The sequence below is a fragment of the Ceratosolen solmsi genome, unplaced genomic scaffold (genome assembly GCF_000503995.2).
Source record: "Ceratosolen solmsi marchali unplaced genomic scaffold, CerSol_1.0 scaffold53, whole genome shotgun sequence".
Taxonomy (NCBI): domain Eukaryota; kingdom Metazoa; phylum Arthropoda; class Insecta; order Hymenoptera; family Agaonidae; genus Ceratosolen; species Ceratosolen solmsi.
The window spans coordinates 639393-665487 of NW_011948441.1; the positions used below are offsets into that span (position 1 = coordinate 639393).

General features: G+C 24.4%; 5 protein-coding genes across 7 annotated transcripts; 2 read left to right on the forward strand and 3 right to left on the reverse strand.

Moving 5' to 3' along the window:
• Positions 1–1261: 1261 nt before the first annotated feature.
• LOC105365654 (free fatty acid receptor 4-like) lies at positions 1262–10004 on the forward strand. The gene is made up of 6 exons (XM_011503873.1): positions 1262–1784; positions 5093–5320; positions 6712–6894; positions 7967–8164; positions 8582–8892; positions 9565–10004. The coding sequence occupies exons 1-6, from the start codon at positions 1680–1682 to the stop codon at positions 9926–9928; spliced, it is 1389 nt and encodes a 462-aa protein (XP_011502175.1). The 5' UTR covers positions 1262–1679; the 3' UTR covers positions 9929–10004.
• A 2707-nt stretch (positions 10005–12711) lies between these two features.
• Spag1 (Spag1 axonemal dynein assembly factor) lies at positions 12712–18178 on the reverse strand. Its single transcript, XM_011503957.1, has 8 exons — positions 18070–18178; positions 17052–17221; positions 16244–16508; positions 15526–15739; positions 14473–14634; positions 13474–13601; positions 13039–13142; positions 12712–12751 (listed from the first exon to the last, which is right to left on the reverse strand). The coding sequence occupies exons 2-8, from the start codon at positions 17204–17206 to the stop codon at positions 12712–12714; spliced, it is 1068 nt and encodes a 355-aa protein (XP_011502259.1). The 5' UTR covers positions 17207–17221; positions 18070–18178.
• Positions 18179–19658: 1480 nt separating this feature from the next.
• Positions 19659–20571, forward strand: LOC105365656 (mitotic-spindle organizing protein 1). Its single transcript, XM_011503874.1, has 2 exons — positions 19659–19969; positions 20233–20571. Exon 2 carries the CDS (start codon positions 20255–20257, stop codon positions 20480–20482), a length of 228 nt encoding a protein of 75 aa, XP_011502176.1. The 5' UTR covers positions 19659–19969; positions 20233–20254; the 3' UTR covers positions 20483–20571.
• An 86-nt stretch (positions 20572–20657) lies between these two features.
• boca (LDLR chaperone boca) lies at positions 20658–22329 on the reverse strand. Of its 3 annotated transcripts, XM_011503877.1 has the most exons (5): positions 22237–22319; positions 21899–22132; positions 21445–21519; positions 21190–21350; positions 20658–21105 (listed from the first exon to the last, which is right to left on the reverse strand). In XM_011503877.1, the coding sequence occupies exons 2-5, from the start codon at positions 22067–22069 to the stop codon at positions 20943–20945; spliced, it is 570 nt and encodes a 189-aa protein (XP_011502179.1). In that variant the 5' UTR covers positions 22070–22132; positions 22237–22319; the 3' UTR covers positions 20658–20942. The 3 variants fall into 3 exon arrangements, with proteins under 3 accessions (XP_011502179.1, XP_011502181.1, XP_011502178.1); XM_011503879.1 differs by having other exon boundaries at positions 21950–22329; XM_011503876.1 differs by having other exon boundaries at positions 21899–22314.
• Positions 22330–22926: 597 nt separating this feature from the next.
• Positions 22927–24211, reverse strand: sturkopf (lipid droplet associated hydrolase sturkopf). Its single transcript, XM_011503875.1, has 3 exons — positions 23865–24211; positions 23474–23665; positions 22927–23406 (listed from the first exon to the last, which is right to left on the reverse strand). Exons 1-3 carry the CDS (start codon positions 24171–24173, stop codon positions 22975–22977), a joined length of 933 nt encoding a protein of 310 aa, XP_011502177.1. The 5' UTR covers positions 24174–24211; the 3' UTR covers positions 22927–22974.
• Between the last annotated feature and the right edge of the window lie 1884 nt (positions 24212–26095).

The following is a 26095-nucleotide window of genomic DNA, read 5'->3' on the forward strand; positions in this document are numbered from 1 at the left end:
ATTATGTATTATATATATTTTATTTTACAATTAGATCATATTCTCCTGTCCAATGTATGTGTAAATGCATGTAAACTGTCAGGAGGCCGTGAATTTTAGAATTAAACTAGAATAGAAAAGCAATACTATTGTGTTGAAATGGTAAAGAGACTGATTTTTACATATTGCAGAGTTCAATATTAAATATAGTTAAAAGATTCACTAAAATAATAGCATTTATGACATCATTTTGCGTTATACTGTATTAAATAAAATTCTAGTATTTAATTTGGCAAAAGGTTTTTTTTTTTAAGCTGGAGGTACTAACATGAATGAAAGCCGTGATATTATTATTCTGTTTTTCTATCTACTATAATAATAAATTACTAAATAATAATTTGTTTGTATGCCTTTTTTTTATGACTTTTTATGACGGCTTTTATCATTTTTTCATACATGTAATTATATCATGTATTATTATCAATTCTTGTATTATTACTTTTAATTATTTAGATATTAATTGCTTAGTAATAATAAGTAATTAATCGTATAATTATTATTAATTAACTTAGTAATTAATCAGGCTAATTTTTTAATTCTCGGAAAATGAAAATGGTAAATAATAGTTTAAATTAAATACATGTATTTAGATGCATTTACCCACATACATAGAGTTTCTATTAATATGCATATTAATTAATGTATTACGAATTTATGAAAATTTATATAATTAAAATTAATATATAAATATAAACATTATTTTATTATTTACAGTCACGGGAAAACACGGAAAATAATTAATAACTAAAAATAAAAATAGAATGTCAATGAAATAAGTGTTTAAAGAATTAGCTTTACCATTACGTATTGGATATAATTAATGATAATAAAATAAACTAAATCTGTTCTTTCTGTTTCAGATGAGCTAGATAAAATCGAAAATAGGATCAATAAGCTTCATTAGGATATGAAATCACAATGGGTAGTCAATAATATAAAAATTCTTTTCTCATTGGAAATTGCAGACCAATCATTATATTTCCATAATTCCTTTGGTCTTGTTATTTCTTGTATTTGACTTAATAAATAAGCACTACAATTAAAGTGCAATATTGAATAATATGATAACAACCATCATAGCTTTGCAAAATAACAAAAATAAGTATGAAAGAACAAATTGTATAATTAATGAATCGTATACACAATAATTTAAAGACTAATGATATTTCAATATGATTTAGGAATTTTTAAACGAATCACTTTGCTTTTCGTTAGATTTTATTTATGTTGAAACTGAAAAATAATAGGAACTTTTAATCAAGTTCTTCGTCATGTAACACGAAACGACAGAGTATTGTAATTAATGTGCTATGCTTTAATTGGCTTATTTGGACGTATGCATACGTTCTCGATTAAAATATCACATTACTGTTCTTATATTTCACTTGATATCAGTAATACAAGTCAATTATAGATAAAGCAATATGAGCAACTAAATAATGACGTAAAAGGAGAAAACTATTTGAAATTTGATAATACATTAAAATACAATTACTCACAAATAAACGGTAAAAAAAATATATAAAAGATGAATATAAAGGAAATATATAGAAGCATGTCTCTGTGCTGAGATAAGGAGTTGTATCGCATAGTAAACGAAAGTAAAAAGAAAAGAGAAAATCAACTAGGAAGCTACAAATATGAATACGTCGTATCTTTTAGGAGAGGATGAGGAATGGGGTCGCAGATATTATTTTACTTACTACAGCGAATTCGGAGATAGAAAGGGAATCAGCGGCATCGAGGTAAATAACTTGTTCCTTATATATCTTAAAATTGACTTATAACGAAAACATTGTCTATTTACGTCTATTAGATTTAGAAATTTGTGTATATATCTTCTTTTAATTCAATTTATCTTGAGTTTGCCATTCATCAAGATAATATCACAAAACTAGATCTGGGAAAGTATATCAAATGATACAATATTCTTATCAAATCTCAAAATAAAGTTTAGCTATGTTAGTATCTTTCTGACACTCGAATGATAATTGAGACTGTATCTATTATTCGTCTTCTTCGCGTTAAAGTAATGTTATTTTAGCATATTGCCTAATTTAATTTAATTCTATTACTATCGTTTTACATATTTTTTTTGTATATCCAATCCTACTTTTCGAATACCTCATAATAAAATGGTAATTACAATCTCGGTTATATCATACATTAATTTACAGCTATAATGATGATAAGATATCAATGTTTAAAAAATTAAATTTAAATACGATTAGATTAAATAGAATATATTACTAAGTAAATATATTACTAAATTGATTACTATTAGTAATTCTACGATAATTTGTATAAACTATGAACGGCATTCATTGTTTTCTGTACAATTGATAATGTGTCTTTTGCTACTTTGTATATATATATATATATATATATATATATATACATGCATGTATGTATTTATGAGTAAAGAAGAGAAAGATGAAAAACTAATTCCAATTTGATGTGTAAATTTAAGGCCAATGAATGCTTGTGTTAATTTTTTAAATACTAAAAAAATGAGTTAAATACTGAGTTAAAAATGTATTAAAATACTGTTTAAATTCATAAATTTTTTAAGATGAATGTCACACAAGAAGTGTAAGATAAATATAAAATTTAAACTGTAATTACAAGAATGTAACAGGCAACAGACGAAGAAATAAAAATACAGACTAAATTACGATAAATACAAAAGTAAGTGTTTAAAAGTTTGAAAGATTGAAGTCGCCATTTTCACATTTCGTTCAATAAATTATTTCGGAAGAATGCCCTATATTTCAAAATTTGCTAATGATAAATCATAAAATATTCTCTTACAATGCTTGAAAATTAATGGCCAATGCTTTACCTTCGTTCTGTTTGTCGAAGTACACTTGAAAATAATGATTTTTCAATATATAAACAAGTATACTAACTTCCATGGTTCTATAATTCCCTCATTTAAATTACTTTTGTCCATTGACAGTTTTTTTATTTATTTACAATAATCATATTCTTAAGCTGAATATATTTTTATTTTATATTTCTATTTAATATTCTTAATTACAACTTAACTTAATATATTTGTATTTAAATAAATCTCTATAGTATCTTCATTTTCTTTATTTTATTGATCTTTTTATTTCCGGATACTTTGAGTATTTTGACAAGGATTTACCGACCCTGTAATTCATTGCAATCATGTAAAGAAGCTTTACGAAGTCTCTTTCATTCGTATATTCATTAGTACTATCATTATGTACAATAATTCTAGTAATTTACATCAAAGAGCGCCTGTAGTCAGATTTGACTTTCAGAATGACATAGTTCTCCAGGCCCCTAAATGCATCAAAGTATTTTAATAATTTTGACTAGTACGCTTAGTAATAAAATTATATATAAAAATAATATAGACCTGATTATCTTATATTTTTAAAATAATGTAATTTAAAATATTGAAAAACTCATAAGCGTTTTTTCTTTTTATATTTATTAATCATATACATAATTTTTCATAAGAATTGTTTTTATTTATAAATAATATATTATCGATATTATTTGTATTCAATATTTATTAAATACTTGTAAGTACATTAATTATAATGGTCACACGCGATGATAGAATCTAATTTTCATTGGTTTTCAATATTCAAATTTTCGTTAAAATCGTGAACAATGTGAAGTGATGATCAAGCTATTTATAATGAATTAATGATTCATATAGTAAAATGTTTATATTATAAAATGTCTAATTAATACATTATATTCATTATTAAGATTTTATGAATTTTTTCGTGTAAATTAAACAACCGATAGAGAAATGCTTTATTTTTGTTCTATTATTATGAATAATATTAAATTTCTATTGAATGTAATTTTGAAACTCATAATACTATTTCATTATTACTTAAAAAATTAATTAATTAGTCCTGAAAGCTTGTTCAAACGCATTCTATAGTATAATTATCTGGAGAATATTCTGAACATAATGATATTGAAATTAAGCAAATCTTTTCTTATTATTATTTATCGAGATACTACATCTTTATTATTTAATTATAATCTTAATTTACTCTTTTTATATACAAATTTTGATTTTCCAAAAAATTTATATGTTTAGACTCATTATTTATATATTTAATATTACACTTGATGTTTTTCTAATCAGATAATGTAAGATAAAGAGTCTGTATTTTATAAAATAAATTTCAAAATATTCAGACTATTGTTTATACTATCGTTTTTAGTCGAAAATTTATGTACCGAATGAAATATTTGTTAAGTATTTTAGATTTATTCTCAAATAAATGGAAAAAATATAATGAATATTTGTTTAAATTGACTAATCTATTAAAATTCATTTTTGTATTTGCCAATAATTATGAAAACGCAGATCATCAAAAACAAGGAAAAATCAATACTTGTAATTTATAAAAAAAAAAACCTCATGCATAAGATCATATCTTTTATAAAATATTTTAATAAAATTTTATGAAAATATTAATTTATTCAAAATCAAAGTGAAATTTATTTATCGTTCATTAAATATATTATTTATTTTACTATTTTTACTTTTCATGCATCTTATTGAAAAATTCGTATAAATAAATAGTAGTTATTTATTTAATTACTAAACATAACAAAACAAATTTAAATAAACATGAAATACATCATTAATAATGTTTGAGCTTTTCAAATGAACTCGAATAACGTCCTAACACAATTATTAAAACTTGCTTTTTATAATAAGAGAATCTTTAAAGTATAGTCATAACAGAATCTATATCATTCATAAATAATCCATGATTAAATTTAATGGAAAATATCTAAATATTTGGTAATATTTATATATTTAACTTTTTATGATGACGAAGACATAATAATTATAAAATAAAATTACATATAATAATTATAAGTTTCAATATTATGCTATTTTCATACACATAAAGATATTAATATAGGTAATATTGTTAATATTGCAATATTACTCAATTACAAAAGTTATTCACAAGGATATGTAAATTTAATGTTCGTAAAGTAACGCTTCTTTATCCATTGGAGGTTTGGATTTATATGACAGGTTATTCTGCTGGCGATAAGTTTTGTGGTGGCCGTTGGTGCAAACCTCATCATCGCCGTTTGTGTCCTCGGATACCGGGAGATGCGAACTCCTACGAACCTGTGCCTCGTGAACCTTGCCGCGGCTGATCTTTTATTCGCTCTGGGTGTTCCTGCGGTCGCATACACAAGACTCACGCACTCTTGGAAATTGGGCGAAATCGTTTGCCGTATGTTACCATATTCGCAAGTGAGTAAACTTTTCCTCGATAAAAAAAATGTGTATAAATATTATGACACTTCATCTAATGTTTTTTCTTCCTTACAAATATTATCTCCGCGTTTGTTTTTGTAAAAGAAATTTCTTTTAAAAATTTTATCATGGGAAATTAAAAATATAATGAACTGAAAGTTTCATTATTAGCAAAGAAAAAAAATATATTAATGACGTGTAATAGAGTGATTTCTTAGTATCATAAGAAATTTTCTTTTTCATAAAAATAATTTAAAAGTAATCTTATTTCATTAAAGATTATCATTTGATAATACTTTCGATGCCTCGGCTCCATTTCTTTATTTTTTAATACACTATTTATAATCGAGTACACTTGATTTTTTTAATAATTACTCAAAACGACGGTTTTCGGAATTACGATCTTCTAGTTTTTTAATCTCTACCTTTAATTAATACACTACAACAAAATGTATTTATTTGTATACAAATACTTTTTATAATAATTTTTTTAAAATAATTTAATTTTAATGTTTTCATATTCATATTCATAATGATAATCAGTTTAACAGAAATAATAGAAAAATGTTAATGAATATGTAATTAAAAGAACGTAATGTACTTGATAATTGTAATTTACTGAGTTTTTAGTAAATAATTATTTTTAATATCAGAATTTTGGTTAATTTTATTGTTAAATTATATTTCTAATTTCATAGAAGAATAAATAATGCTCATGCTTGTTTTATGAAACACAATGATAAAATTCTGCATAATTATCCGACGGAAGTGTAATCTGCTTATACGCTAACATATAAATATATTTGGTCCTAAGATTATTTTTAGTTATCAACAAAAATTTAATACTATTAAATGACAAATAATAGCAGATAAAAAATTTTTCTTAAATAGTAAAACACAATAAATTATATAATTGAGCGAAAACTAAATTATATTCTCTAATTTAATAATTGTTGTGATAGTTGTTAATAATAATAGATTAATTATATAAAAAATTAAGTATAAAATGTAAAATAAAGTTTATAAATCTATTTAATGATTTTTAACAAACGGAATTATCCTTAGAATTTATTTATTTTTGTTGTAATTGCAACAAAATCTTAATTAGAAAAAAATGTTTTTTATTTACTTTAGAATATACTTAAAAAGGTTTTTGTTTACTATATTTAGTCCTGCAGTAGCCGTTTGAAATTACTTCACAACTAATTTTGTGATATTGATTGCAGTCTATATTTTTCATTTCAGTTAATATTTTTCAAAATTTGAGCTTAAAATAATATTAAATTTAACTTAAAATGATAGTTTTCATAATTTTATTATATATAAAATAATTGCTTAAAATACATCTATACGAAATAACTAAATAAGAGTTTAACTATTAAAATCAGTTCGTCTGTGGATTTGTGCTACTCTGGACATTAACGTTGATATCGATGGATCGGCATCGGTGTCTTGTTGTGGCCCCCTATCGGAGCGGCCTAACTTGCACAAAGGTCGTAGCTGCTAGCTTCGTCACCTGGACCATCGCAGCATCCCTCTTTCTGCCAACAGTATTCTGGTTCAAGCCAAAGGTCGGCGTTCTTATTTTATACTCTTCATATTTATTTCTCACAGCTCTAACATCCATTAAAGAATTTACCCTTTTTGTATGAAATTGTATTTAATAATTTAATGTAACTTTTATTATCTCGTGGTGTTAGACATAATATAGTTAATTTCGTATATATAGATTTAATATATTTTATGGACGAAACAAATCTTGTATTTTTTTTTTCATAAATAAAATAAATGTCTAGAGAATATTTCTCTATGGCAGTATTTATGGATGTATTTTAATTAAATTATACATTCGAACTGTAGTACTAAGTTTATTTGGAATTCATGCAATTAAACGCAATATTAAGGGCACTATTTAAATGCCTCATTGTTTTTAATATTTTTTTTTTTTTTTTTTTTTTAATATTTTAAATAACCATACTTAATTAAATATAAAATATTCTTTGACTTTATACATTACTTATGCCTTAAATACATAGATGTTTATATTATAGAATTATTATTTTCGCGTTATAAAATCTTCCAATTATATTATTATAAAAGCTTCCTAATGTCAAATTTCTTCATTTGTTTTCTTTTTGCTTATTTATCTTCATTTGAAAAGCTTTATGGAAAAGCAATAAGAGTCGTCCCTTACCTTTCTCATAAATTCCAGGAATATTTCACTATAACATTAAATAAATTTTATTCAAATTAATGAAATTTATCTTCTGAATATAATATTTAGCAATAAATAAATGTCGACAGTTTAAGAACAATAAGTTTAAGAAGTCATAGTTTCTTTTAAAATTAATTTCCATTATACCGAAGATGGAAGTCAGTTTTACAAAATAAAAATATTTTTCTATTTCATCTCTGTTCATAAAACATTGCAGTTTTCGGTAAAACAATCCAGCGGATTCCTTCAACTCTACTGAAATCCTAAACAAAAGAGAAATTTTTTCATATTGAAAAGTTATCCGAGAATCGCATCATTGTTCCAGGGAAAAAAGTAAAACAATATCGCGCGATCTGCCTTGCATAATAGTAAAAAAAGGTGAGCCAAATGCAAGTCGACTATATAACCATTGCGCTCCCATGTTACAGGAGGTTTTGGATGGCTCGACCATATGCACTCTCGTTTTTCCCCGAAGTGAAATACTCAATATATCGCTTTGTTTTACAATTCCAATAATCGTAATTGCCTGTATCTTGCCCATGAGTTTGCTAGTCTATCATTATCAACGGATCTTTCAGAGAATACTTAATACGAGAAACAGATGGGCCGTCTCATGCGTAGCTCAGGTTAGTATTTTTGTTATTTTTTTTACAAATCTCTCCAAGCATGACCATGCATCATTATTCATCATTATCATTATTTCGCATAAATGTAAATTTAAAAACTTACACTTATACTGATGATTTTTTTTTTAGTTTTAATTACGAGTATTCGTAAATTCGATTGATAAATTTTATTATTTTTTAAGGACTTGCGAATTGACATTTAAAGCGTATCTCTGTTTTTATATTATTAGATATTTATTTTATAATTTTTTAAATTAAGTTATCATCTATAATAGAGAAACTTGCAAACAAGATGTTTTTTTCTTTAGGAAGAAAAGCTCTTATTATTATATAGTTATATTACATAGCTCTTATTATACTTTCTTGGACAAATTAATTGTACTAAAATAAGGTTCCTTAATCACACGCTGACTTCAGGGTTTGGAGACGGATTCGAATCGTCGACGGGACTCGGAGCTATCGGTAATTGGGATTTTAGTATTGTGGGCCGGTCGAAAAACATCCTCGGCTTCGGTGACGGGCAGTAGCGGTGTCGTGAATCGCCAAGGTCGCACTGGTAGTCTGTCCCAGCACGAGGAGATCAGACTGCACAAGCACCTACGAGTTGTGCGCATTCTCCTACTAAATGTCATGGCGGTACTCGTCATGTGGCTGCCAATAACCGTAGTTATGATGCTTATTTACTTGGACGGTCGGAGACCCACCGAGGACACAAATTTCTTTTTAAGGTCATTGCCTTTTTTTACTCTGTGATTATTTACTTGGCCTTAATAAAATTAAACAAATTAAGCAACTATATATGATTGCACTATATGCAAGAAGTAATTAATTCGTACGAACATTATTTAATAAAATTTAAACCAAATACTTATCTTCTTCATTTTTTAAATTTCACCTTCAATGATAAAATATGTAAAATATGTTTGTTGAATAAATGAGCAATACTTTGAAAGTAGCATATAGTATTAATAATCATTATTATAAAATATATATATATATATATATATATATATACATTATCCAAAAATTAATTATTGACTAAGTCGTGATAATAATAATAAAATGTTGATAATAAGTTCAGGTGCTAATATTTCGTGTACGCATAAATGCTTTGAATAAATATTAATCACAAAAACATAAATAAACACATTTTTAAGCTATAAATAAAATTTCTTATATATAACGTAAATTGTAATGATTGGAATTACTTTGATCTTAGATTATTATTTATTTTTTTGTGGTAAATTCGAAGAAAAGCAAATGGAGAATTGATAGTTTAAATTGACGTTTAATTTTATTGGCCGAGCTGTAAGTGAAATAAGACTCGTGAATCCTATCTATTTTATATACGTGACCGATTAGCGCGAGCCGGGAGGTAAAAATCAACGCTCTTCTTTTAGATCCCATCACTTTATCTGGGCACTGGTGATAGCGCAGTTCAACACGGTCGTGAATCCTCTCCTTTATGGAGTGTTTTCGGAAAACTTTCGCTCGCGCTTCGGCAAACTTTGGAAACGGGATCCGGGTGAGAATGTTGGTAACGCCAACTGTACAATCAGTGCTGAACGCGGTAGTGGCCATTATTCCAGGAGTGCTAAAACCAATAACACCAGCAAGTCTTTAGAGGCGCTTCAAGATAGACTCGCCATTAAAACATCAGTCAGTGTCTTTCGAAGCACCAACTACTCATCAGCGAAACCCACTAAGCCTTCCAACAGCACCATCCAAAGTATCACCGAAATTTCGACGTCCGAACGACTTTAATCCCTGTTCTCTCGTACATATAACAATAAGTCTCGTAAGCTACTCTACTGCCACCATTTCATTAAGTAATGGCAATACAAGCTTTAAATATAAACAAATTAAAAAAAAAAAAAAAACGTAGAAAAAGACTTTTGAAAAACGTTACTTGTCACATTCACATTTGGGCAATTTAAAAATATAATAACATGAAATTTTCATAAAATTACAAGTTTTAATTTGAATGAGAGTTTAAAATTAAAAAATTTTTTTTTAAATTATTTAAAAAAAAATATTTTCTATATCAATTTATTTTATGCTCGGAAAATGCAAATCAGAATAGTAATTAAGAATAATTCATGCATTAATTAATTTATATAGAAATGTAAATGTATAAAAATAAAATATTTGGAAACATAATGCCTACAGTCAACTGACATTATAAAATATAAATTACATTAAAAAATTGTTTTTAATTAAAGAAAATAGCATTCTTGTGATATAAAAAGTCTTTCTAAAACATTATAAATAAATTATTATTTAAGACTTTTCTATTGTTGAAAAAATATATGATTTGCCTATTTTCCTAAAATATAGAATAATCATTATGTACCATAATATTAATTCCACATACTAATATAAATAGATTAGTAAGATTTTTATCAATTAACTATTTAATTGATTAAAAAGCAAATTTTATGACTCTCTTAAATCATACTAACTATGAAATTTTACTATAATAAATATTAATTTTTAATTCGCATGACATATGTTATTTCAATTCATTATTTTATACATAAAAAATTTTTTTAAATTATAGCATACTATCACAGATTTACCGAATATAATCAGTGAATTATTTTTACTTGTAGAGCATAAATTGTTATTAACTAGAGTACAATATTAATTTTAATTTCTTAGAAAAACATTATAATAAGTTTTATTTATAATTATACGTGCTTCATCATTTGATCTCTCTCGTAACAACGTTTTATGATATATTAATTCTTCACAATGACGATGGAAATATATTTCCCTTTCCTTGAAAACAGATTTATTATAAATACTTTCAAATTTTGTTAATATACTGTGACATTAAATTATTTATTTAAAAAGAACAAAAATTATTAATAGAGTATGAAAATTTAATTTTTATTTTTTATATACAATTTTTTCAATAAATCGTTTTGAACTATTTGTTCAATCTCTTCAATAATAATGGAATTTTTGAAAGTTTAAGCGACAATAAAAAAATTAATACAGAAAAGCCATTTTAAATCAGTAATTTTTATGAAAATCTCCCGAATTATGTACATACAATATAAAATTCAAAAGCTTTATTATTACCATATTTAATGCATTACGCTTATTAATTTTTTCACATTATAATAAAGTACATTTATTCTTATCTTTGTTAGTCAGAATATATAACTTTTATAAGTCGCGCAAGAAATTACGATGATATAGAAGAGTAGCATTAGGACTGTAGATTCAATGTTCGTGTGAATTATTATATTGTTTCTAATTAAGTTATCCAAATGATTATTTAATTTATAAAAATAATATTGCAAAGAATTATTTTATAAAATTAAGAAAATATCTACTTCAAATAATTCTTGATTGGTAATTATTAACTACTGATAATGAAAAATATATATTAATATAAAGATAGTGTGCTATTAATATTTCAACTAAATAAAATTAAAATCAAATCTGTGTTTCAAATCTGTTATAAGCATAATATATATTTAGTATTATGAATGTGTTATATCTGTAAGGATAAATATTTCATAGAAATATAACTTAATATAATTTAAAAAGTTAATGAATAAAATTTTTTTTAATTCTACTTTTACCGATAATTAAATTTAATAAAACTAAAAGTACATTTAGGAATAAATTAAATAAACTAATATCATTGAAAATTTATTAAAAGTTTTCAAAAATTATGTACAATGAATCCTTTTCAATTTTTTAACATTGCAGATATATAATTATTCAACTCCTGGTTGAAGAAAAACAAGATATAATGTACGATCAATTTTGGTACATTAAAAGTTTTTTTTATCAATATCATAGAATGTTAATTTACATATTTTATCTACGATAAGTAGGAATAAAAACATTTTTAAATAATATTTTAGGCAGATGTATTTGAAATGACATTTATATGTAAATCAAATGTGAAAAACTGTTATTAATAAGATTTACATAGAATTACTATGGTCGATTGCAATATATGGAAACATATTACCATACAATATTCGTAAATATAATATAATCGTAAATAAATAGTTTCTTTAGGACATCAGAAAATGAAAATACTGATTAAGAATTCAAGTATTTATGGACTGAATCATAGTAGTATTAAATGTAAATATATATGTAAACTATTATAAAAAAAAATTTGTATTTGTTTGAATATTGAAATAAAAAATTCCTCGATATTAAGAAAATTGTATTTTATTGAAACATATTTACATTGTAAAGAACTACATAATGTAAGAATTTTTATATTGATGTATTTTATTTGTATATTCTAATTTTTGATTTATTATAATATTTATATATTATAATTATTGTGAGCTATAATTTTATTATAGCTGGCAATAATTACAATAATATGTATTTTGTACTACTTTAAATCAATTTATATTATTTTATATGTAATTATTAGTATTTATTATCGTTCTTATTAATGCTATACTTTTCATCACGTTGACTTTAATTGTGATCGCTTAAAGGAATAAAATATTAAACATTCGATGTTACACAAATTTTTAATTGGAAAATAACATTAGAGAAATTTATTGATTTTCGTCTTCATGTATTTCTTCAATTATTAACCTAAAATATATAAATAATATAAACTTTCTAATAAAATAAGTTATAATTTATGGAAATGTAATGCTAAGTAATAAGTTATTAATTTTAGACTCATGTAATAAAATTTAGTGATTGACAAAACTGTGCTTGGAATAATTATTCAATGGAGAATATACTAATATATCTATGTGTCTGTGTCCATGTGTGACTCGGTGTTTCTGTGTGCGCGCGCGCGCACGTGTGTATGCGTATATATATGCACAACTTTATCAATCAGTAAATTCTTGGGCTGTATTGATAATGTATACCTTGTTGTCTTCAATTTATCAGATGCCCTTAATTTATTAATTGCGGAAAGTGCAATTTGATTCATCGGATCTATTCTTAAAACAGTATCATAATCGTTCAAGGCCTGAAACAATTTTTAATGTTAAATTTCTTTAATTAATAATTTCATATATAACGTCAGACATAAAAAAAGAAGTGATGAAAACTCTTTTAATAATATGAAATATTAAATAAGAATAGTATGAAAAGGCTCGGAGAATTTTCTTTTTTAATTAAATAATTTAATAAAAGTAAATAAACAAAGCAAAACTTATTGAATAAATGTTGAAATATGAAAGTCACTCCTTTAAGTATTTGATGCCTTGTACACAAATTACAAATTACTTATCAAATACACATTAATCTGATAATCAGATAATAAAGATAAATAAAAATAAAAATAAATTGTTTATTACTTTCGTATTTTTGCGGAGATGTTCATAAGCATGTCCTCGGCGAAGGAGGGCTTTCAAGTTCATGCAATCCGTAGCCAGTACTGAATTACAATCGTCTATAGCTTTCTCATAATTCTTCAATTTTATATCTGCAATTCCAGGCATTACATATAAAATTAGAATAATTGAATATTTGTAAAATAAATAAAATGTTCGGAAAATTTTTTTTATAAAAAAATAATTTTTTACAACTTTTTCTGTAAAATTATAAGATTTTACTGTTATAATTGTGTTCTATAATTAAGATAACATAATGATGACTAATTGGCTGCAGATATGATCTTGGGGTGCAGATGTAAAAAAAAAAATGTCTCGAGAGAAGTGTTAAAATAATAAATTGTTCAAAGATATTTTATATTTTATATAGAGACCTATACATTGAGTAATGATAATGTATTATATGCCTACTGACAAACGTGAATTTGTGTCTGGAACTGTCGTGGCACACACAAATAGCAGCTTCCAAGTGAATCTGTTAATAAGATGAAAAAACTAACATCACCAGGACCAGGAATGAGAAAACACCTAATGAGCAAAGGCAGTTACTTGCCTTTAAGTCTTTTATGTCGCGTGCAAATGTTTCTTCACATTCCACGCATGTTTTACTTTAACAGTCTCTAGTCTTGTATAGCGGTAGTATTGTTAAATATATTTTCTTTGGTTATTTTAGGTGCAAGAGATTGATTGCATTCGTCAAATTCCCGATATGAAACCACAAAAACTTTTATAGAATTGTTCGTTTAAAATGGAAACAAGTTAATGGATCTCTCACGCTGAAAACAATTACTGAATGAAAAAGCATAAATACCATTTATATCCTAAATAGCCATTTATTCATTTACACAACGGTTACATTTTGTGTTTTTTTTTTATTTTCACTCGAACGAATGCGCTCTTTTCGTGAAAGATTCACGCTTGCAAAGAATGAAAAGTATAGAAAGCTCACACATGCATACTTACGAGTCATGGCACGATTATTGTAAACATTAATGTCACAACTCATGGCGATGCTTGTATTATAGAGCTGTAACGCCTCCTCGTAATCTTTAGCACGAAATGCTTCGTTGCCTTTTTCTCGTTCTTGCATGGCCATTACGCTCAACTCCGTCCCCGTTAACAGAGCTACGAAATAAATAAATACTATCTTTTCTTTTTCTCTCTTTCTCTCTCTCTCTCTCTTCCTCATATACGAACATTCCTTCATTGACAATATATTTATTTTCCCGTAATTGTTTAGTTGGTATTTAAAATCACCATTAATAAAAAACTCTACCCTTTTTCATTATACTTGATAACTTTCAAAATTTTTATTAATTTTGTATAAAAATTTCCTTACTTCAATTTAGCCATATTATATTTACTTTATGGCGTATCAAATAATACGACCTACGATAGCTAAATACTTTATTCTAGTCACTATGTCATATTAAATTTCTTTCAGCTGAAAAACTAAAACTCATGTGATTTTAATATAACTAAACATTTGTATTCAGACAATATACATTTAATAGGTCTAATCCATTTAAAATTAAACAAATTTTCTAATAAATTGTAAATTGCTAACTTTCTGCCTATTTTCTCAATTGTTTAATCTAATTAATTTCCTTAGGGAAACTTTAAATTTTTTATCTCGTGTACTAAAGTTTTCAATGTATTAAAGTACTACATGTTTAAACTGGTAAAACTTTTCTTTAAAACCCATTCTAGCAAATACCGTATTTTTAGATAAAAATGTAAAACAATATAAATAAATATATAATATTTATTATAAAGTTCGTGAAACATTAATCATTTCAATATTTATATTTTCAATATATCGTTTGTATATATAATCAAGTACTTTTTACATAATGGTAGAAATATAAGAATTCTAAATAAATAATAAATAATAAACATAAATAATTAATAAATAAAGAAAATTTTCTTTTTACAAATGTATCAAAATGATACTCGTAGTGTTAAAAATGAAAGGTAAACACGTATTAGACAACAATAGCTTTAATATATATTTACATTTTTCAATAATTGTTTCCTTCCTTGACTTCAATCTATTGACCTTCTGCTGTTCCTGAAATCTTTTAGCTGCAATTTTCTCTTGCTCTTCGATTAAATCCATGCGATTCAACTCAGTGTCAGCATCGTATTTGCTCCAACCGATATAATCACAAGCACTTATTCGCTTTCCTGTTTTACTATTCATTTTAGCTGTAGACTTATTAAGTATTGACTGTAAAAAGAAAATGCCAGATCGTTTACAATCTAAAATTCTTTTGTAAATTTAACTTGCACGTAGAAAATGAAAAACTTTTTTTTTATATTAATAAAAGATCGAGCTTCTAGAAACTAACCAATGCAAAATTATTAAAGTGCATTCATGAATAATGAAGGATTCTATCTGATAAATAAATAATATTCTATCTAAATAAATCTAAAAAAAAATAATGTTGACAGCTTTCAATAAATAATTTGAACATTTACAGTAAAATATAGCATAGCCACTCATCAAATGGTAATTACAATGAACTTGTTAATATTATAAAATTAACATTTATTCTTATGGCCTTATAAAAATTGAGAGCTTACGAATGAAAAAAAATGCCACCCTGCATGTATCTCACGTAAGATTCTCTTTCGTGTTAAATATAAACAATATAATAATGCTTCTTTTTTCTTTTTAAATACGTGTGGATGGTAAATTAAAACGAGAATGTGCACTATGAAACTTGCAAACCTGAATTGTCGTCCTGATGGAGGGTTGGGGCAACGGCTGCTCGCTAACGCTCATTCGTTCGTCAACGAGATCTCGCTCTCGAAGCCTCATCTCTTGCATCCAATCATCAACATCAGTCTCAAGCTCTTTGCGTTCCTGCGGGTCGAGCAAACTTTTGGATACGATGGGTTTCACCACCCGTAGTATCTGGCTGTCAGGCTTAACGAGAGTCAACCGCTCCTCAGCGAAGCTTGTAAGATGCGGATACACTCCCTCTTCCCCTGATCTATACCAGTAAAATCAGTTCTTCATCTCTGTCATTTTTTTTTTCAACAGTCTCCCCTTATACGTCTAAGATCATCGATGATGACTAATGTTTTCTTATAGTATTTAAAATAGTACTAATTGATAAATATCATTGAAACCATCAATGTTGGATAACGTTCGTTAATAATTAAAAAGATTTTAATGTGAGAGTTGGTAGCCATATTACTCTTTTTTTTCGTTAATTAACGCAATCGGTAAATTATCCGAGTCTATAAAACAATATTATATATCTCTTTGCGTAGGCTTGACAATTAAATATTAAATATTTAGGTAATTAGCACTTTCAACATTTCTATTTGTGGGTTAGATACAAAGCATTTAAAAATTAAACTTTAAAAAAACATTGTAGCCATTACTTTAATACTTATATATTTTATTTATGCAATTTTCATGGGTAACCAGAAAATATAAGAACATATTTAGTAAACACTATTCGATACAGTAGATACGCGTTAATCAATATAATGTTTCTCCATAAAGAAAAAAAGATACTTGTACGTACCGCAAAATTCGAACAATCCGCTCGAGCTCCTTTGGCTTTTTGCATTTGCCAATATGCTCATACGACAGAAACTCAATAGGAATATCGTACTTTTTAAGCAAACTTTGTCTCTCTTTACTTATCCGAATATTGTTATACCCTTCCCCTTTCTGCATGACTTTTTAGAAACACTATAAAAAGGTAACGAAAAAGAAAAACATGCTTTAATAATATATCTGAAAATCAAAATTACAATTTATACAAATAGGAAATTAATATTTTTAATAAATAATTAAAAAATAGTTCAAATTAAATCGGTAAATTCTTATAGCATTAAATATAAATTTACTAATATTTTTATAGATATAATGATGTACAAGCAATTTTTGTTTCTATAAAAATATAAAAATAAATCATAATAATAATAACTCATAAAAAGTACAAAAGTTTAGGGTAGAACATTAATAAAGGTAAAAATATTGAAAGGATTTACTAATTATATTATTGCGGTTTTATTTAAATTATTATTATTATTATTATTATTATTATTATTATTATTGAAGATTTAACTACAGTATCTAGTTATAAACAAATGAATTTTATTATTGTAATAATTTTAGATATATTCCTTCGAAATAAACAATTAAAATTTTTATTCAAAATTTTTCAAATCTTAAATTTAATTACTTTAATGACAATCGAATATAATTTTAATTAATTAACAAACCTTTATCCTTAAGAAGTTAATAAAAATGTATAAAAACTTTGGTTGGTAATGGCTTTTCTTAATAATATTCTTCTTTAAAAGGATTTTTTTGAAAATTCTCGAAAATAAAAGGTGTTTGTCATTTGATTTAGTTTATTACTAAACTATTAATTTCTTTTTATATCATAAATTACTATATAAAATTAATTTTTTATTTTTAATCTATTTATCACTCTTCGAAATAATCGATCTATACGTTATACCAGGTCGCCTAGCTAGTATGCAAATTTAGAGCTAAATAATTGATAATGACTTAACGCTACTAGCACTTGCTTTTATTCACTTTCGAGGCGAGTTAGAATTGAATGATTACCGAGTGATGATGACATATACTTGATCTGAAACTGACAAATGGGTTCGTCTTAGGGTCGATACTCGATGAATCAAGGTTAAATATTTTTTTTTTTTCAACAAAATCCTTTTGTTAGATTTAAATTTATAATTATGATCTTTACATTTGCTACTTCAGATTTTCAGCATTGTTGAAATTCATATTAAAATTTTTATAATAATTCATGTCGAAAATTTTAATATAAAGAAGATATTTCAATAGAAGCAAATCCATTGCTTCACATAATACAAATATATATATACATTTTCATATCTCTATCAAAATTAATTCATTATTTATAATTAATATTCTGTTACGAATGAGATTTCTTTTTTCAAAATTGAAATAACATATTCCCTGAGAAAAGATTTTTCGGTACAATATGCACAAGATAAATAAAATCATATTTTATATTTCTTCTTTATTTATACAATAATATTTACAACTGTCAATTATTATAATTAATTGTCATAATTATGACATCTCTTTTTATTCTAATAATTAAAGTAACCTTATAAATTTATAAATAAAAATAAATCTATAGTTCAATAAATATAAATTAACCAGAACGTATTTAAGTTCTTCACATCTAACCTTTAAATTATAATGTACTAAAAATAGAATTTATTTTATTTTCTATATTTTTATTGAATAAGCAATTTATGAAATAATTTAATCAACTAAATTACGTATTGTTAATATTTCATTTATAGATAACTATTACTCAATTAATAACAAATATAATTAAGAACTTGTTATAATTAATCAATCGAATTTTTTATATTAAAATGTACAATTATATAATTACAATATAATAATTAACTACATAATTAATAAAAATAATATTTTAATATACAATAAAGATAATTTCATAATTATAGACATAGGTAAGGTTGAATAGAATAATTAAATAAAAAAATTTTTATTTTTAATAAATACATTATTTCATAAAAGAAATAAAAATAATTTATAACTTACCCATATGTTGTAGATACATATACAGAGCTGTCGAAATTTTTAATTTATGGTTACAGAGCTTTGTTAAAGTCTTCCATCGCAAAATATTGTAAACACACATATTTCCTGTTACCATGGATGCAACATTAACAGGCGATCAATCGCTTCGATTTTGTATTTGCCGCGTTTCGTATATTAGTGTCAGTTATAAGTTGTATTCAAAAGCGATTTTAAACGAAAAATTTCCTAAATTGAAGATACAGAAGATCTAGGTATACATCTTTAAACTTTCGTTATATTTACTTAAATGCGCAAATTAATTTTCTTTTTTTTTTTAATGTTTTGTTGGGCAACGGGATAAAATAAGGAACTAATAAATATATAATGAATATATAATAAATTATATAAATATATATAATATCTTAAACTTTATATTTGTCATATAAAATAATTTAAAATGTCAAAAAACCATCATTTTATCATATATTTATTTACATTTGAAAATATTGATTTTCTGTTCAAATATTGTATGCTATTCTCATTTTTATCTTGATCTACTATCCCAATTATCTAATTTAATGCATCAATGGACTGCCAACTAATGAACAGAATATTTTTGCAGTCTGCGTGTTAGATCCAAACTAATAAATAAAATAGCTCTTTAACATTAGTATTGCGTAATTCCAAATGCGCTTCTTACTGGTTATTACTAATAATACATCAAATTGTAATCACTATAATAATAATTAATAGCCAATAGTAAAAAGACGGAAGTTATTATAGGTTATATTATTTACAACGGCCAGTGTAATTAGTATTTGAGGAGAGGCTATTATTTATTGTAAAAGTTCAAATTACATATTGAAAACTGTCAAATTACGAAGGGTGAGTTATTTTTTATCCTTAATATTATTGAAAATAATATATAATAATTATTTCTTTACCGAATTTGTATTTAAATAGTAAATATCCTTATTAAAAAGTAGTGTTATAAATCAAGACTTTTTAAATCAGACAATCTGAATTATTCTAAGTAAATGAGATATCACAAACTGAATTAATAAAATTTATTTACCCTTTGTTCAATAAATGGTTTTCAAATTGAAATTATTTTACATTATTTTATAACAAATAAATTATATTTTCAGAAAAGCACAGAGTAAGGCCAGTATGCCAGAACCAGTGCATCATCAGATCAACACTGCAAGGAAAACTTTTCAAGCTCTCTATCAAATATCAAAATTACTTAATACAGATTTGGATCCTGCAACATTAAGTTACTGCGTGAGATTATGTGAAAACGGAGTGAATCCACAAGCACTTGCAACAGTTGTAAAAGAATTACAACGAGAAGTGAAGGCACTAAATAGTACTTCAAATTATACGAGTAAAAAGTAATCTTAGGCAATGATAGCATAACTGAAATGTATTGTCAAGTTTAATTGAATGATTACAAATTTTTATCATAATTTTTTATTTAAATTATAAAAAATATGAAAAGAAATTGCAAATATTATTATACCTAAATATTTAATCACCATTATAAATGTAGTACTCAAAATTTTCTAAGTTTAGAATTTTCTTATTTTTTCTAAAACTAAAATTATAATGGAATAAAATGTTTTTTTCAATATCACTTGAATAATAAGCTTCACGGTATTGCTAATAAGATTAATCACCAATTTTAATACCTATGGAAAATCATCTTATATAATAAACAATTATTATAACTCTGTTTTTTGAGTTTCTTTCACATTATCTTCTTTAGATTTAGGTTTTAATTTTTCTAGTTTTTTCTTTACATCCTGAAATGAAATATAATCAAATATATGAATAGTTATATTTTAACTGTTATTATTCAAGAGACATTACTTACTGTACTAGCATACTTTCCAATATAGTTTTGACCTTCTAATGTAACATAAGAACATTCAGGTTGTTCAATAAGAAAATTTTTAGCATCTACAACTTGCGATCCATCTCGAAACATAAATATTGCTCTCTTTTGATCTATTGGAAATCTATCATTACAAAATTACAATTGTTTTCTAAAGTTTCTGAGAGTTTTATGTAATATAATAGTAATAATACTATTCATTTTTCACCTTTCTGCAATAATATGATTATTTTGAAGACTAGTTTGCCAAATGCTCAAAATATTATCAGCTTCAGATTGTGTAAGCTCAGGATTGACATCAACAAACATCATTGTACTTTTTCCCTTTTTCGATACTTTGAGAATATTATCTGGATTTGACAAATCTACCTGAATGTATAAAAATTCATTATGAAATAAAATTAGTAATAATATTATGATTCTATATAACAAAGTGCATTATTCGTATTTCATTAATAGTTACCTTTGATAAATCGATATTTGGTTGAGGGCGCAGATGTTCAGGAAGTTCATCTGGTTCTAATGGATCATCGTCTTGCTACACAATAAATTTTTTTTATATTTAAGTACAAAATTAAAAAATTACATAATTTAATACAAATTCTAAAATTTTAAACATACAAAAAATTAATTTTATAATCAATATTTTATTTATAATTATATTGAAAATTACATTAATACTTATACCGAGACTATTGTTAAATAAAACTATATTAAACTAATAATAATCGAAATATTATAAATTGAATATTATAAATAACTTTTGTAAATTAATTATAGCGATAAATCATTTAATATAATACAATTAATATACTACTTATTTAAATTAAATTAATTGATATTCAAAATTATGATCAATATAGATATCATGTCAATTTTTATGAAATATTAAAATTAAAAGATCATGTAAATTGAACCTCCCACTGGTCCAGTAAAATTTCCAAATCAGCGTCTGTCATGTCACGCACATCTTTTCCAATTTTTCTCACTTTCGGTTTATCCGCTTCTGATGCATTTACCCATAAAATTGAATACACCACAAACAATAATATAAATCCCCATTTCGTAAAAATACTCCTTATCTCCATTTTTCAATTTTTGAGGTTACTATTTTGCTCCCGTCAATCAGTTAAAAAGTGACACGTGTTTGACTAAAAATTAAAATTTTATTTTTTTATTCGGGAACTAAATGAAATAACTTCATTCAAAATTAAGTTAGTCTTTTTTATATATTTAAGCTATTATATGTAGTTGCCTTATACAAAAGTCGCGCGAATTAACAAAACTCAACAATGAAATATCAAAATACTGATAATGCTTGCAAGAATCTATTAATTAAACGTACATTCAAATATACTTCTGTAAGCATATCATTTTTATTGAACATAGGTTACATTTTATTTTTAAACGATGAAAATTAAAAAAAAAGAAATATATATATATAATATACATAATATTAGTATAAATAATTTTAATAATAAATCATATCAAGTTTGATATAACAACATCATTATTTAATTAATATTGTGATAATTGTTTTGTTGAGCAACTATTAACTCATTAAAACAAATAAAATTATTACAAATTCTTATAAGTTCTCCATTAAGAGATTAATAATTGAGACTTTAATATGTCAAACAACTAAAAAGATTAATAATAAAAAATAGATTTTTTTTGTAATTGCGTATGATTTTGTTATAATTAATTGCCTATACTGAATAGACAAAGTAATAATTATAATAAGAGATATTGTTTACAAGTATATTATATTAAATATAAATTGAAAATAATAGATATTTATTAATGCAGTACAAAAAAGAAATCAAATGTTTAAAAATTATTCATCATATTTCATAATATATTATAATAACAATAGAAATATTTTTTCTTACAATATTGTAAATGCTTTAATAACACTTATAAGTAAATACTAAATATATATATATAGGTCATGAAATGACAGAATTTCTTTTTATCTATACTAATTATTTTTTCAAGAAATGGACTCACTTATGAGATTTCCTATCATCTCTCCTATATCTACAGAATTCTTTAAAACAAATGAGTGCAGATATCCTTTATTACATAGCTGTGCATTTAGGGTAGGATGATTCATCATTAAGTCTTCATAATATCTAACTGGTGTCCAACCATCCTTACTGCCATAATATAGAAAAAGTTTATTTTTATGTTGTAATATTAAAGAATTATTTAATTCTTTTACAAAAATCATCTCTTGCTTAGCAAGCAAGAAGATTCGTTTTAATGACATTGGATGTATTGTTTGCAATACAGCATCGACTATACTTGGTGTTGAATATCCATAAAATAATCCAAATACTTTAACTAAATATTCTTGTAAAAAATTAGGAAGCATAGTAAAAATCCAAGACAAGAATATAATAATGGGAGTTATTCTTAGTATCTAAAATAAAGATTTTAATTTAATTACAAGTAATTCAATTTAGTATATTTTAGATTTTTAAACTTACTACATTAGTCAGAAACCATCCATTAGGACTTTCAACCATGCGTTCAATAGTAGGAAATAGTAAATAACACTTTACAACTCTGGTAGCAATATCATTATCTTTTAACAAATTTAAAACAAACCAACTACCAATAGAATGACCAATTAAATGAATCTTAGTATTTGGTGGTAGATATTTTTTTATAAATTCAGCCTATAATTTCAAAATTTATATTAAAATTGTTTTAATTTAGACCATGTTCAAATATAAAATAGTAATACATTATTATATTATACAATTATAATTCAATAATAATATAAATATTTATTTCATATTGTCAGTGTATAATCATTATTTTACATTCGAATTTCTGTTAATTAGTATTTACTTTCTTTCTAATCAATTAATGTACCTTATGTTCCAAATTACCCTTTAAATCATACAAATGTGTTTCGGTTCGAATATCTGGATAATAATTACACATATTAGGTGGTGGCTTTGTATGTCCAGAGTGTCCAATGATATATACTGGTAACTTTTTAAATAAGCAATTTTTAAGACTAATAGCAAATTCTTCGTAGTAAGCAGGAACGCCAGGATTTCCTGTTATGATAAGAATAATATCTTGTTTTCCATCTTGAAGTACTTTATTCTCAGTCCAAGGAGTACAACTAATAATTTCCGTGGGAACTTCATTAACTTTGACAGTTTTACGATACATTTCTTCCAATTTTTATAAATTTTGTAAGGTTGTCTTTATCAAAGGAATTGAAAATAAATGAATGAAAATATAAAATGTAAATAAAGGAAGTAATAAGAAAACTCAAAAATATAATATTTGTTTTAATGTTTGAAAAAAATGAGGACAATTTTTGTTAAGTTTATTTTACATATTTTTTTAAATATTTTACTTTCAATTCTACTACATTATTTTAAACAATTAATTTAGTGCATGATTAATTTAATACTTGAACAAATAATAGTTAATAAAAATATGTAGATTTATAAAATATTTTATACTATAAAAACAGTTCTTTACACAAAATCAGAACAATAATTTTTTATTATTTATTTTAGCAAATGTAAATTAATTATGGAGCATAATAATACCATTCAATAATTAAATATATAAAAGAAATAAAATTGATGTAATTATATTAAATTTTTATAATTTAAAATTATTCACATTATTGTAAAATATTTTTAATTTTATTAAAAGTATATATTAAATAATTTTATAACGCAAAGATGTAAATAAAATATGAACCTTTTTATTTACTTTGACACAATTACAGTATAATGCAACACAAAATAAGACTTCTTCAATTGTTATAATTATCACTTAAACCAGTTTGCTACTTATGAAAATATGAAAGTGTTAATATTTGATAAACTCTGAATTGAAAATACCGAGTAATTAATATGCAGTGAACCGAAATATCAAAAGTTAAATATTATGATACTAACTGTCAACTTTTTAATAAAGGAAGAACATTCTATATTCATAGTTATTTAGTACATTTAGAATAATATATAAGATAACATAATTATAATTAATTACTTAAATATTAATAGCACCGAGGGTTAGAAGTATTTGCATAAAAATAAAATATTATTCGATGTGATGCTACATTCTTGAAATTATAATTAACTTAATGATTGATAAAACTTATTTTATATTTGAAGTTATTATAATATTTTAATTTGTTATTAAATGCTATTATAAGACGGCATTCTATTGCAATTGTAATTTTATATAAGTAAAATTTTACGGACGAAACGATAATGATAAATCATGCATATAAACGATCCTACGAAAAAAAGTGTACGCCAATGCTTAAAATATTTATATTAAATATATATATATATATATATATATACACGTAAGCACGTATCTTTACATATTCTATACACACATTCACATATACTACATATGCTGCTATGTAAAACAGGACGCACTTTCTATTGAAAATAACATGAACATGGGATATGATTGTAAACACGTATATAAAAGTCTAAAATGAAAAGTAATAGAAATATAAAAAAAAGGTTAAACGAAGATATATTTATTATAAAATTCAAAAAATCTTGATAAAATAATTCTTGAAATATTCAATAAAAAGAATGGTTTCCCGTTTGGAAAAGTCAAATCGTAAGTCCTAATGAGTAAAAGTTATTTTACTAATAAAGGAAAAGTTAAAAAATAATTATACGATCCTAAAATATTACCTAATACATCAATTAATATCACATATATATTGCATTATTATTAAACATTTAAATACGTATAAATTATTTAACAAACCGAAAAATCAATAATCTACATAAGGCCAAACAGTTGAATGTCTCAATAATCTAACTATAAAATTCAATGAACAAGGAGTTGACCTTTTTAAAAAGACAATTGCGGTAACCCCTTATTTTTTTCCCTCTGGGAAAGTTCGTCATGTTCAGAACACAAAAAAATCATGGTTTCAGGTATATCCGGCTCTTATTTCAATACCCGAGGATCTTATCACTTTATATTTTATTATCTGTGATGTAGATGTATTAATGAATTTAAAAAATACGAAACAAATTTTTTATTCTATCAAGTGCTCATTTTTTCTAAGCGATTTATTTTTATGTATATAATAAAATTTG

Bases quoted from the DNA above. Each gene is read 5' to 3' on its own strand.
- boca (XM_011503877.1), bottom strand. From the start codon at position 22,069: ATGGAGATAAGGAGTATTTTTACGAAATGGGGATTTATATTATTGTTT. The intron at 21,351-21,444 runs GTAACTATTAAT...TTATACATTCAG, and splicing joins CAAATATCGATTTATCAAAG to GTAGATTTGTCAAATCCAGA. The intron at 21,106-21,189 runs GTGAAAAATGAA...TTGTAATGATAG, and splicing joins AATCATATTATTGCAGAAAG to ATTTCCAATAGATCAAAAGA.
- sturkopf (XM_011503875.1), bottom strand. From the start codon at position 24,173: ATGTATCGTAAAACTGTCAAAGTTAATGAAGTTCCCACGGAAATTATT. The intron at 23,666-23,864 runs GTACATTAATTG...TTGAAATTATAG, and splicing joins AGGGTAATTTGGAACATAAG to GCTGAATTTATAAAAAAATA. The intron at 23,407-23,473 runs GTAAGTTTAAAA...TCTTTATTTTAG, and splicing joins GATGGTTTCTGACTAATGTA to ATACTAAGAATAACTCCCAT.
- Spag1 (XM_011503957.1), bottom strand. From the start codon at position 17,206: ATGCAGAAAGGGGAAGGGTATAACAATATTCGGATAAGTAAAGAGAGA. The intron at 16,509-17,051 runs GTACGTACAAGT...TTACTGGTATAG, and splicing joins CGGATTGTTCGAATTTTGCG to ATCAGGGGAAGAGGGAGTGT. The intron at 13,143-13,473 runs GTAATAAACAAT...AAATTGTTTCAG, and splicing joins ATCTCCGCAAAAATACGAAA to GCCTTGAACGATTATGATAC.
- LOC105365656 (XM_011503874.1), top strand. From the start codon at position 20,255: ATGCCAGAACCAGTGCATCATCAGATCAACACTGCAAGGAAAACTTTT.
- LOC105365654 (XM_011503873.1), top strand. From the start codon at position 1,680: ATGAATACGTCGTATCTTTTAGGAGAGGATGAGGAATGGGGTCGCAGA. The intron at 5,321-6,711 runs GTGAGTAAACTT...TATTAAAATCAG, and splicing joins GTATGTTACCATATTCGCAA to TTCGTCTGTGGATTTGTGCT. The intron at 8,165-8,581 runs GTTAGTATTTTT...CGCTGACTTCAG, and splicing joins CCGTCTCATGCGTAGCTCAG to GGTTTGGAGACGGATTCGAA.